The following is a 12,343-nucleotide window of genomic DNA, read 5'->3' on the forward strand; positions in this document are numbered from 1 at the left end:
ATTGTAAAAATACTGTAAATCAGCTAACGTATAAGCAAATCATTTGCAGGTACATCGACGACGCTAAGCTGAACAGGAAGTAAACCTCCAAAGATATGGAAAATATATATGAATGTTATCAATAATGACCTTCTACCTACACATCTACTACATGCCATCTAGACATGTGTGATTTGTTTTGTTACGAATTGAAATTTGGACAAAATTAGAATGATTCAGAGATTGGGATATATCCGGGGGTATATGGCGTTTGAGGCAATCAATGGGGTTTTAAATTCATTGAGACACCCTCATCTTGGGAATATTTACAGTGCAATCCCTAACTACAAGCAATATCTTGGAAAGATATGGGTATCAGCAGGGTGACTTTGAACTTAGCCTCTTATCTTTTACCCCCGGGTTGCTAACACATCTAAACATCCTCCGTGTCCGCCATGAGGGGAACTACCATCAGGTGCCTCTGCTGTGCTGCTTCTATAATTTATTGGTATATCCGGATGACAATGATTGACTCCTCCTGAGGAAGCGGTCAAGACCGAGAAACATGTAGAGGACCATGTCAAGATCTACTACATACATACTGGTATGCCCAGTACTTATTGGGGATTATGGATCCTTTGAATTCAGTAATAATGATGCACGGCTGTAACCACTGATTTTACATAGGCTTTGAACTTATATGTTTTTTTTTTTTTTTAAATGTCTCTCTACAAATAAATTATTAGATATTTTTAATGCTTTTGAATCATTGTCAATTCCTTGAGTACCGAGATGGTTCAAGTAGGAGAAAAACGGACAGATTGCGGTAGAGCATTCCAGAGGACGAGAGAGGCTCTGGAGAAATCCTGATAACAACAAAAATAACAAATTAATTTGTTTAATAAGGATGACAGTATGTGATAGATAATGTTTGCATCCGAAATATTGTAACGTCATAACGATTAATCCCAATTGATTCAGATCTATTCGTTTTTTTATTCCAGTGAGTGTAGAGTGAATATCCTAATACGATTCTTTTTGTATCGGGGTTGTCGTTTAACTTGTACACGCAGGGCCCAACAAAGTCAGTTGGGAATGGGTAAATTAATTCAACTGAATAACATTATGAATTAATACGAATTCATTCAGACTCATTTGTTTTATTTGGATGGGAGTGGCGTCGTAGTCTTGGATAATCAGCCTATTATTTTTATTAAAAAAATGCCCTCCATATGAAATGGAAACATATTGCAATAAATACAATAAGTCATAAAAGTGAAATAAGATGATTCCTACTTGTTGGGCCAGATTCACAAAGAGATACCATGGTGTATCTCCTGATACGCGGTCGTATCTCTGAGTTCTATCGGTCGGATCTATGCGCCTGATTCATAGAATCAGGTTCCGCATAGATCTCCCTAAGATCCGACAGGTGTAAGTGACTTACACCGTCAGATCTTAGGCTGCAATCTCACACTGTCCACTAGGTGGCGCTTTCGTTTGTATACTCGAGGAATATGCCCCTGGGTCTATGAGGCGCAGCCAATGTTAAGTATGGCCGTCGTTCCCGCGACTAAATTTGAATTTTTTACGTTGTTTGCGTAAGTCGTTCGCGAAAACGGATGGACGTAATTTGCGTAAACGTCGAAAGCATGACGAGTTGCCAACGTCATTTGGAGCATGCGCACTGGGATTCATTCGCTGCCGGCGCATGCGCAGTTCGTTTGGCGCGGGGACTGAATGAATGAAAACTTATATAGCGCAGCACATGCGAACTTAATCGCCTCTGGGCGCTTGTTGTTCCTGTCTCCTTTGGTATCAAAAGAGATGAGTCTTGATCTTTCTCCTGAATGCTAAGTGATTCTCCTCCAACCGAATGCTGGTTGGTAAAGCATTCCATAGTCTAGGCCCTTGGACCGTGAATCTCCTTTCTCCTTTGGACTTGTAGTTGGCTTTCGGTATCTGGAGGAGATTTTGATTGGTGGATCGCAGAACGCGATTGGGATTATGAGCTTTTATTTTTTCGCATAGATAATGGGAAGCATTCCCATAGATACATCTATGCGTTAGACAGAGTGCTTGAAAAGTGATTCTGTCTTTTACTGGTAACCAGTGAAGGGTTCTCAGTGAAGGTGAGATTGATTCCCAGGGTTTTTTCCCAGTCACAAGTCTAGCGGCCGTATTTTGAACGACTTGTAGACGAGCGATTTGGTACCTGGGGAGTCCGAGGTAAAGGGCATTTGCATAGTCCAATCTTGAGTTTACAATAGCTCCCACCATGACTGCTATGTCTTCTTTGGGAATAAAAGGAGTGAGTTTGCGTAGTAGGCGCAGCAGATGGTGAGACCTGCTGACTACTGACCCTATTTGTGCATCCATTGTCATGTAGGATTCGAAGATGACCCCAAGACTTTTGACTTTGGCGCAAGGGGTGACGATTTTGCCCAGAATGGGCGGGGGGGTCAAAGTTGTTGCAGGTTGATTCATACGCTTGGCGTGAAACAGGAGAAGTTCTGTTTTCGCTCCGTTGAGTTTAAGATAACTCTTTGTCATCCAGTCCTCTATCAAAGAGAGGCATGTCTCTAGATTGAGGTGATGATCCTTTTTATTGCAAATGCGGAAATATAGTTGCGTGTCGTCTGCATATGAGTGGTAGAGCAGTTTTTGACTGCTAATAATCTCAAAAAGAGGGCGAAGATAGATGTTGAATAACACCGGCGACAGGGGGGATCCTTGAGGGACTCCGCACGATAATGTGCGTTTCTCAGAAGTGATACACGCCCCCTACCTGCCGAATTTGAATTCCTCCGGGTAGTTTACGCTACGCCGCCTCAACTTTACAGGCAAGTGCTTTGTGAATACAGCACTTGCCTGAAAAACTTGCGGCGGCGTAACGTAAATGAGTTACGTTACGCCAGCAGAAAGATCCGCTGATCTTTCTGAATCTGGCCCATTGTGTTTGGGTTGAATGGAGGTGGATCTATCCCTGAATCATAACATAACAAATGAATCCGAATTTAACTTTTTAATGACATTTATTTTATTCTTTTTTTTATTGCATTTTAGTGTAAATATGAGATGTGAGGTCTTTTTGACCCCCAGATCTCATATTTAAGAGATCCTGTCTTGTCATGAACCCCCTTTTTTAAAAAAAAGAACAGTGTAAAAATAAAAAATAAATAAAAATAAGGAAAACACAGTTTTTTTTTTAAAGCGCCCCGTCCCGCCGATCTTGCATGCAGAAACGAACGCATACGTAAGTCGCACCCACATATGAAAACGGTGTTCAAACCACACATGTGAGGTATCGCCGCGATCGTTAGTCATCTAGACCTCCTCTGTAACTCAAAACTGGTAACCTGTAGACATTTTTTAATGTTGCCAATTAAGATTTTGTCAAAGTTTGTTCCGATTCCGATTCCACAAGCAATTTTGAAGCGTGTTGGGTATCGATTTCTTCGGCGTAAGATCATCTTTCACAATATAAAAAAATTGGGCTAACTTTATTTTTGTCTTAATTTTTTTTTTAAAGTTTTATTCATTGCTTTTGACATACCAAATACATACATGGCCCGACGGGCCACAATTTTTGTCTTAATTTTTTATCCAAAAATTTGCATTTTGTTTCCCCAAAAAATGTGCGCTTGTTAGACCGCCGCGCAAATACGGTGTGACATAAAGTATTGCAATGACTGACATTGTATTCCCTAGGGTGTTAGAAAAAAATATATATAATACTTGGGGGTTCCAAGTAATTTTCTAGCAAAAAAAACAAACTGATTTTAACTTGTAAATAATAAGTTTGAAAAATAGGCCTGGTCCTTAAGTGGTTAAACATATAATTGCCTGCTTCAGTGATAGAAACCCCCCCCCCCCCCCTTCTTTCTCATTCCCCCCTGACCAAGAATTTCCTTTTCTGAGCGTCTCAGGAGTCACTTCCTGTTTGTGCGTTCCAGAGACAGGAAGTCACATGTTTTTATCCATTATCAGCTTCTGGGTGAAAGGTGAACTGAGACGGAGTAAAGAAGACATCAATGTTACTGGCAGCAGGTAACTATTTTATTGTATGTATGTATTGTGTTTTTTGTATGTTTTCTATTAAAATTTCAAATTAATGAAGCACATTTAACATAATATGAGAATTTATATTTATGATATATTAAATATATATATAGATATATGTATTATAGTATGTAATTGTGAATGTAGATGTAGCCTGTGATAGAACTGTTGGGGGCTCGGAAAGTCCTTCATTATAAAATAGAATAAGAATTGAGGGGACCAGTCTGATATTGTAGATCACCATCATCTGGTCATTATAATAGGGGAAGTTGAGAGGACCATGTTCCTTATGTTATAAGAGATGGGAATGTACCCCAGAGTCCATCAAGGGGTTCACAAAGGAACTCTGATTTGGTGACCATAATCCTCAGACACAGATAAGCCCACCAGAAAGTGCAGACAAGAACAATGTCTCTGCAGTACCAACAACTGTCATTTGTTATATTTCCATGGCACTCAACTTCTGCATAGAAAAAATACCACGAAGATCACATGACAGCCTCAGCGATGATGGATAATGTCAAGTTTAATCTGCATGAGATACTATTAAACCTCACCCTGGAGATCATCTACCTGCTGACCGGAGAGGTGAGGAGGATTCTGGGAGGTCACATGACATCACTCTTATCTCTATTAATAATACACAGACCTGACCGGAGAGGTGAGGAGGATTCTGGGAGGTCACATGACATCACTCTTATCTCTATTAATAAAACAAGGACCTGACTGGAGAGGTGAGGAGGATTCTGAGAGGTCACATGACATCACTCTTATCTCTATTAATAAAACACAGACCTGACCGGAGAGGTGAGGAGGATTCTGGGAGGTCACATGACATCACTCTTATCTCTAATAATAAAACAGACCTGACCGGAGAGGTGAGGAGGATTCTGGGAGGTCACATGACATCACTCTTATCTCTATTACTAAAACACAGACCTGACCAGAGAGGTGAGGAGGATTCTGGGAGGTCACATGACATCACTCTTATCTCTAATAATAAAACAGACCTGACCGGAGAGGTGAGGAGGATTCTGGGAGGTCACATGACATCACTCTTATCTCTATTAATAAAACACAAACCTGACCGGAGAGGTGAAGAGGATTCTGGGAGGTCACATGACATCACTCTTATCTCTATTAATAAAACAAGGACCTGACTGGAGAGGTGAGGAGGATTCTGGGAGGTCACATGACATCACTCTTATCTCTATTAATAAAACAAGGACCTGACCGGAGAGGTGAGGAGGATTCTGGGAGGTCACATGACATCACAGTTATCTCTATTAATAAAACAAGGACCTGACTGGAGAGGTGAGGAGGATTCTGGGAGGTCACATGACATCACTCTTCTCTCTATTAATAAAACAAGGACCTGACCGGAGAGGTGAGGAGGATTCTGGGAGGTCACATGACATCACAGTTATCTCTATTAATAAAACACAGACCTGACTGCAGAGGTGAGGAGGATTCTGGGAGGTCACATGACATCACTCTTCTCTCTATTAATAAAACACAGACCTGACCGGAGAGGTGAGGAGGATTCTGGGAGGTCACATGACATCACAGTTATCTCTATTAATAAAACACAGACCTGACTGCAGAGGTGAGGAGGATTCTGGGAGGACACATGACATCACTCTTCTCTCTATTAATAAAACAAGGACCTGACCGGAGAGGTGAGGAGGATTCTGGGAAGTCACATGACATCACAGTTATCTCTATTAATAAAACACAGACCTGACTGCAGAGGTGAGGAGGATTCTGTGAATTTCACATACCATATTTTTTATTTATTTTTGTATTTATATAGAGTTATCCACCAGTGATATCCGGTGACCATGTGGCCATCAAGATATTTCCGCCTCACTCCCTGATACCTGAGCAGAAAATTCTAGAAGTCACTAAGAAGATCACTGAGTTGCTGACAGGAGAGGTGAGCGGTGCCGGGAATTCTGGGACATTATCCAGTAACAGACAAGGGATGTGTCTGGATGGTGACTGTATCATTGTGTGTGTCAGGTTCCTATAAGGTGTCAGGATGTCACTGTCTATTTCTCCATGGAGGAGTGGGAGTATATAGAAGGACACAAGGATCTCTACAAGGGCGTCATGATGGAGAATCAGCTGTCCCTCACATCACCGGGTAAGAGGAGACTTTATTGTAAAGGAGAGAGCAGTACGGAGGCTCCACCTAGATCCCCCATCATCTGATAAACACATAGAAACAATGTATTCAGTCAGTGTGTGTGTTTCCTACAGATGGATCCAGTAATGGGAACCCACCAGAGAGATGTCCCCGTCCTCTGTATTCCCGGGATTCCACACAGGAAGATCACACCATCCCCCACCATCATCAGGTGGGTGGGACTGAGGAACCTCAAAAAATACTAAAGTGGCTCCACACTGTATGATCTCTGAAGAAGCTAATTGGAGCCTTTAATTATATACTGTATTTTATTTATTCATAGATTAAAAATTCTATAATGTTATGTTTTTATTTTTTTGGCTTAGGATAAAGATCTGATTACTATTAAAGTTGAATTTACTGATGAAGAGGAGCAAAATGCATTGTATGATCAACAGCATGCCGAGAAGAAAAAGGAGGGTTTGAGTGCAATAAAAGTGGAGGAGGATGAAATTGCTATACAGGCCGACATAGGTAAATGAAATAGACCTAAATACCTGTACAGGTAAAGTGATGGAAAGCAGATTTGGCCTTCAGGAAAATATAGCTCTGGTTCTAGGCATACTGTATGTTTCACTGTATTACTGCATCTCACTTTACAGTACTGTTCTAGTTCAGTTTCCAAGTGGGGGTCAGGGGGCCTTAAATGGGCTCTGCCTGGCCCAAGATGGCTGCTAGAGTTACTTGGATAGCTTCCCCAGTGACCCAGGAAACCATATTCCTCTTGGCTTCCTCTCCCATTGCAGTGCCATTGCAGAACAGTACCACCTGCAGTGGAAAGAATAGACTACACCTGCCTACAGGCTTTGAAGTATAGAATAATTATGGCTCCTGGAAGCATAGTTCGTTCAAAACGTCATTTACGTGGGGTCATGCCTTATTTACATAAAACACGCCCACCTCTTCACAATTTGAATTAGGCGCGCTTACGCCGGGACATTTACGCTACGCCGCCGTAACTTAGGACGCAAGTGCCTTTGTGAATACAGCACTTGCCTCTCTAACTTACGGCGGCGTAGCGTATATATGAGATAGGCTACGCCTGCCTAACGTTAGGCGCGTCTTTTTGAATCCAGCTATTGGAGTTCATTGAGGGACACAGATCCCAACTTCCCTGTGTTTATGATCATGATCTTGGTATGGCTTTACCATAAAATGGAGGCATGCTCGAAATAGGAAGGGATGTACAGGATTGGGTCACAATTATTTGTTTGCCAGTGTCTGGTTCTCCTTTAGGCAGAAGTATAAAATGTCAGGGGCAGATCCACAAAGAAATTACGCCGGCGTATCAATTGATACGCCGGCGTAATGTCAAAATTCCCGCGTCGTATCTTTGTTTTGAATCCTCAAAACAAGATAAGACGGCATCTCGGCTAGATCCGAAAGGCGTACGTCTTCGTACGCCGTTGGATCTAAGCTGCAATTTTTCGGCGGCCGCTAGGTGGCGTTCCCGCCGAAATCCGCGTCGAGTATGCAAATGAGCTATTTACGGCAATCCATGAACGTACGTCCGGCCGGTGCTTTTTGTTACGTCGTTTGAGTTCGGCTTTTTCCGGCGTATAGTTAAAGCTGCTGTTATGAGGCGTACTCAATGTTAAGTATGGCCGTCGTTCCCGCGTACAATTTTGAATTTTTTACGTCGTTTGCGTAAGTCGTTCGCGAATAGGAATTTGCGTCGAATGACGTCACCGTCGTAAGCATTGGCTGGTTCCGGTTTAATTTCGAGAATGCGCACTGTAATACCCCCATGGACGGCGCATCCGCAGTTAAAAAAAAAAGTTGTTTACGTCGGGTCACGACGTATTAACATAAAACACGCCCCCATCACAGCCATTTGAATTCCGCGCCCTTACGCCGCGAGAGATACACTACGCCGCCGTAACTTACGGCGGGCGGATTCGATGAGGATTCAAAATAAAAAAGATAAGTTACGGCGGCGTAGCGTATCTTAGATACGCTGCGCCCAGCGCAGATGTATGTGGATCTGCCCCTAGGTCTCTGAATTCCTGTGTGCTTCAAATGGACTCCAAGAAACAGATTTTATGGTAAGTACAAAACTCTGATTGTTTCTGAGATATATATTTTATTTTTAGCAGACAGAGATAACAGCAAGATAACCCTGAGGAAACATGGAGACTGTAGTACAAAAAGTAAGAACATCATAAGGGATTTCCCTGGAGAAAATACTCTTACCCACAATATCGATCTAGGACTTCACATTGTGCAGAGATCGCCAGATCCCTCCATTCCAGAGGAATCTTCTGAAAATGGTCAATCCTTCCACCAGAATGTTCAGACCGCTAATAAACGCTTTAAATGTCCTGACTGCGGGAAATGTTTTTCGAAACAATCAGAATTAATCAAGCACGAGAGAGTTCACACTGGAGAGAAACCATTTCGGTGTCTGGAGTGCGGGAAAAGTTACACCAATCAGTCAGTTCTTGTGAAACACCAGAAACTCCACACGGGAGAAAAGCCTTTCTCCTGCTTGGATTGCGGCAAACGTTTCACCCAGAAGGCCCATGTACGTCGCCATCAGATGCTCCACACCGGCGAGAAGCCTCTTACATGTCCTGACTGCGGAAAAAGCTTCTCGCGTAAGTCAAGTCTGATTGACCATCAAAGGACTCACACGGGAGAAAAGCCTTTCCCTTGTTCTGAGTGCGATAAAAGTTTCACCCAGAAGTCCAACCTGATCCGTCACCAAAGGACTCATCGAGATGAAAAGACTGTCATCTGCTCAGAGTGTGGGAAATATTTCACCCATAAGGCCTTTGTGATACACCAAAGCATTCACAGAGGGGAGGATCCATTTCCTTGTTATCAGTGCGGTCAATGTTTTACCCAGAAATCCGATCTTCTGGCCCATCAAAGACGTCATGCAGGAGAACACACTGGACTTTCGTGACACCAAAAAAATGTTTTTGTGACTTTTTGGAAGTCCTCCAGAGAGGGTTTTCCACTAAAACCTCATCCAATGAGACATTTTATAATTCCCAATGGTGGAAATAAAAATTTAACCAACATCAGAAAAGGAAAGAGGATAAAGAAATTCTAAAAATACTGAAGAAACACCTAATTTATTAGCAAACATTGTGTAGGTATATCGACGACACATTTTAGACCATCCACTATCCACCTTTACCATCCACCTACACAGCATTGCTGCACCCAATTTTACTTTTTTTTTTTTGATATTTATACCAGCACTGCAATGGGAGGACTTCATTTGGCTTTTATAAACTTGGTCCTGTTCCCAAATATCTGGGAGATACAACAGAAAAAAAGAACACTGTGTTGTATTGTAGAATATTGTATGTACTGTATGTATAGAATATTTATATAGCGCCACATGTTTACACAAGCCTTGTAAAATTGTGTTCTGCCTATTTTGGTTTTTCTCTCTCTCTCTCTCTCTCTCTATCTATCTATCTATCTATCTATCTATCTATCTATCTATCTATCTATATATATATATATATATATATATATATATATATATATACATACTATATTACCAAAAGTATTGGGACGCCTTCCTTTACATGCACTACAACTTTAATGGCATCTCAGGCCTTGTACACACGGTCGGACGGTCCGATGGACCGTTTTCATCGGACATGTCTGCTGCCGGATTTTGGTCTGATGTGTGTACACACCATCAGACCAAAATCCCCGCGGACAGCGAACACGGTGACGTGGCCGCGACGATGACGCGGCGACATGCGCGACCCTGGAAGGTCAATGCTTCCACGCAAGCGTCGAATCACTTTGACGCATGCGAGGGCTTTCGGCCGAGCGGACATGTCCGGTGGGTCGTACAGACGACCGAACATGTCCGACGGACAGGCTTCCAGCGGACATGTTTCTTACCATGCTAAGAAACATTTGCCTGCTGGAAACCTGTCCGCTAGGCCGGGAATCCGGTCTGGTCGGCCGTACAGACGACCGAACATGTCCGCGGAAACTGATCCGCGGACCAGTTTCAGCAGACATGTTCGGTCGTGTGTACGAGGCCTCAGTCTTAGTCCAAAGGGTTAAATATTGGGTTGGCCCACCCTTTGCAGCTATAACAGCTTCAGCTCTTCTGTGAAGGCTGTCCACAAGGTTTAGGAGTGTGTCTATGGGAATGTTTGACCATTCTTCCAGAAGCGCATTTGTGAGGTCAGGCACTGATGTTGGACAAGAAGGCCTGGCTCGCAGTCTCTGCTCTAATTCTATTCTGTTTAGTGTTCTATCGGGTTGAGGTCAGGACAGTCAAGTTCCTCCACCCCAAACTTGCTTATCTACACTATATTGCCAAAAGTTTAGGGCCACCCTCCAATTCATTTTCTAGAGGGGGGATTGTTTTTCAGGGGTGGGGCTTGGCCCCTTAGTTCCAGTGAAGGGAACTCTTAAGGGGTCAGCATACCAAGACATGTTGGACAATTTCATGCTCCCAACTTTGTGGGAAGAGTTTGGGGATGGTCACTTTCTTTCCTAACATGACTGCGCACCAGTGTGCAAAGCAAGGTCCATAAAGACATGGATGAGCGAGATTGGGATGGAAGAACTTCTCTGGCCTGCACAGAGTCCTGACCTTAACCCGATAGAACACCTTTGGGATGAATTAGAGCGCAGACTGTGAGCCAGGCCTTCTCGTCCAACATTATTGCCTGACCTCACAAATACGCTTCTGGAGGAATGGTCAATCCATTCCCATAGACGCACTCCTAAACCTTGTGGACAGCCTTCCCAAAAGAGTTGAAGCTGTTGTAGCTGCAAAGGGCGGGGCCAACTCAATATTGAACCCTACGGACTAAGACTGGCATGCCATTAAAGTTCATGTTTGTGTAAAGGCAGGCGTCCCAATACTTTTGGTAATATAGTGTACGACCTTTGCTCAATAACAGCTATTTTTGCTAACGCCCCTGACTAGATACTTGTAGATAGCAATGATAAATTTTTTTTTTTTTTTTTTCACTGGTTATTTAGACTGAATTAAACATTTCAATCATCTCAGAATTTATTTGTATGTTTTACCACAATGTCTACACCATATATTTATTCATTTTGTATAAATTATACAGCACGGGTCTCCAAACTTTCTAAACGAAGTGCCAGTTTACTGTCCTTCAGACTTTGAGGGGGAAGGACTGTGGCCAGTGTTAGTAGAAAATGCCCCAGCTCCAGGCGGCACCCAGGACCCTTCCCGCACTAGCCCGGGCTGACCCCGCACCCCGGTGGGGAGGGGAGAGCGCGCCCAGGCCCCCGGCCCCGGAGGTATTGCCATCTGTGCCCCCGTTTGCTATAATCATTGAAAGTGAAAGTAAAAATAAATCCCAGTGTGTAGTATTTATCTTAAAACTGGACTCAACAAACCACTATAAAAAGCAAGTGAACTAACCACTTCCTGCCCTCCGTATGCAGAATGACGGCCGGGAAGTGGTTCTGTTATCCTGACTGGTCGTCATATGACGTCCAGCAGGATAACATGCCGGCGCGCACCCATGGGGCCCACAGTGCGGTGATCGCGAGTGCGGTGTGTCAATCTGATACACTGCATCTTCGATCGTGATAAGAAGCCTCTGTCAGAGGCTTCTTACCACGTGATCAGCTGTGACCAACCACAGCTGATCATTGCGTGAACGATGAAGTGCCGGTAAACGGCATTCCTCGGTTCGCACTGACAGGGAGAGACGATCGTCGGCTCTCCCTGTCAGAGGGGGGGGTCTGTACTGATAATCAGAACGTTGATTATCAGTACAACCACCTCAGTTGTTCCAATCACCTGCCAATCAGTGCCAAGCAATAAACACAATAATAAAGTCTCCCAGTGCCCACCACAGTGCAAATCAGAGCCCACCACAGTGCCAATCAGTGCCCAGCAGTAACACCCAGGGCCGCTGATAAGGGGGGATCACCAGCCCTCCTGTAGGGGGCCCAGGCAAAAAGGGGGGCCCTGACAGCAAAGGGAATCATTGTGATCGGATGGAGGGGCAAGTACAGAATTACTTCCCCTGCACCGATCCCCCTCCCTGTTCTGCCTTCTTTTGATCCCCCCTCTGTGCCCCCTGTCACTGTGCTGCCCCCCCGCCCCCCCCCCCTTCCCCCCCTGCTGGCTTACCTGTCTCG

At 43.7% G+C, this 12,343-nt stretch overlaps 1 protein-coding gene across 1 annotated transcript; it reads left to right on the top strand.

Moving 5' to 3' along the window:
* The first annotated feature begins 771 nt into the window (after window positions 1-771).
* LOC120910506 (gastrula zinc finger protein XlCGF8.2DB-like) lies at window positions 772-9,137 on the top strand. Its single transcript, XM_040322264.1, has 4 exons — window positions 772-780; window positions 5,855-5,977; window positions 6,556-6,703; window positions 8,323-9,137. The coding sequence occupies exons 1-4, from the start codon at window positions 772-774 to the stop codon at window positions 9,135-9,137; spliced, it is 1,095 nt and encodes a 364-aa protein (XP_040178198.1).
* The last annotated feature ends 3,206 nt before the right edge of the window (window positions 9,138-12,343 follow it).

The sequence above is a fragment of the Rana temporaria genome, chromosome 8, assembly GCF_905171775.1.
Source record: "Rana temporaria chromosome 8, aRanTem1.1, whole genome shotgun sequence".
NCBI classification, from domain to species: domain Eukaryota; kingdom Metazoa; phylum Chordata; class Amphibia; order Anura; family Ranidae; genus Rana; species Rana temporaria.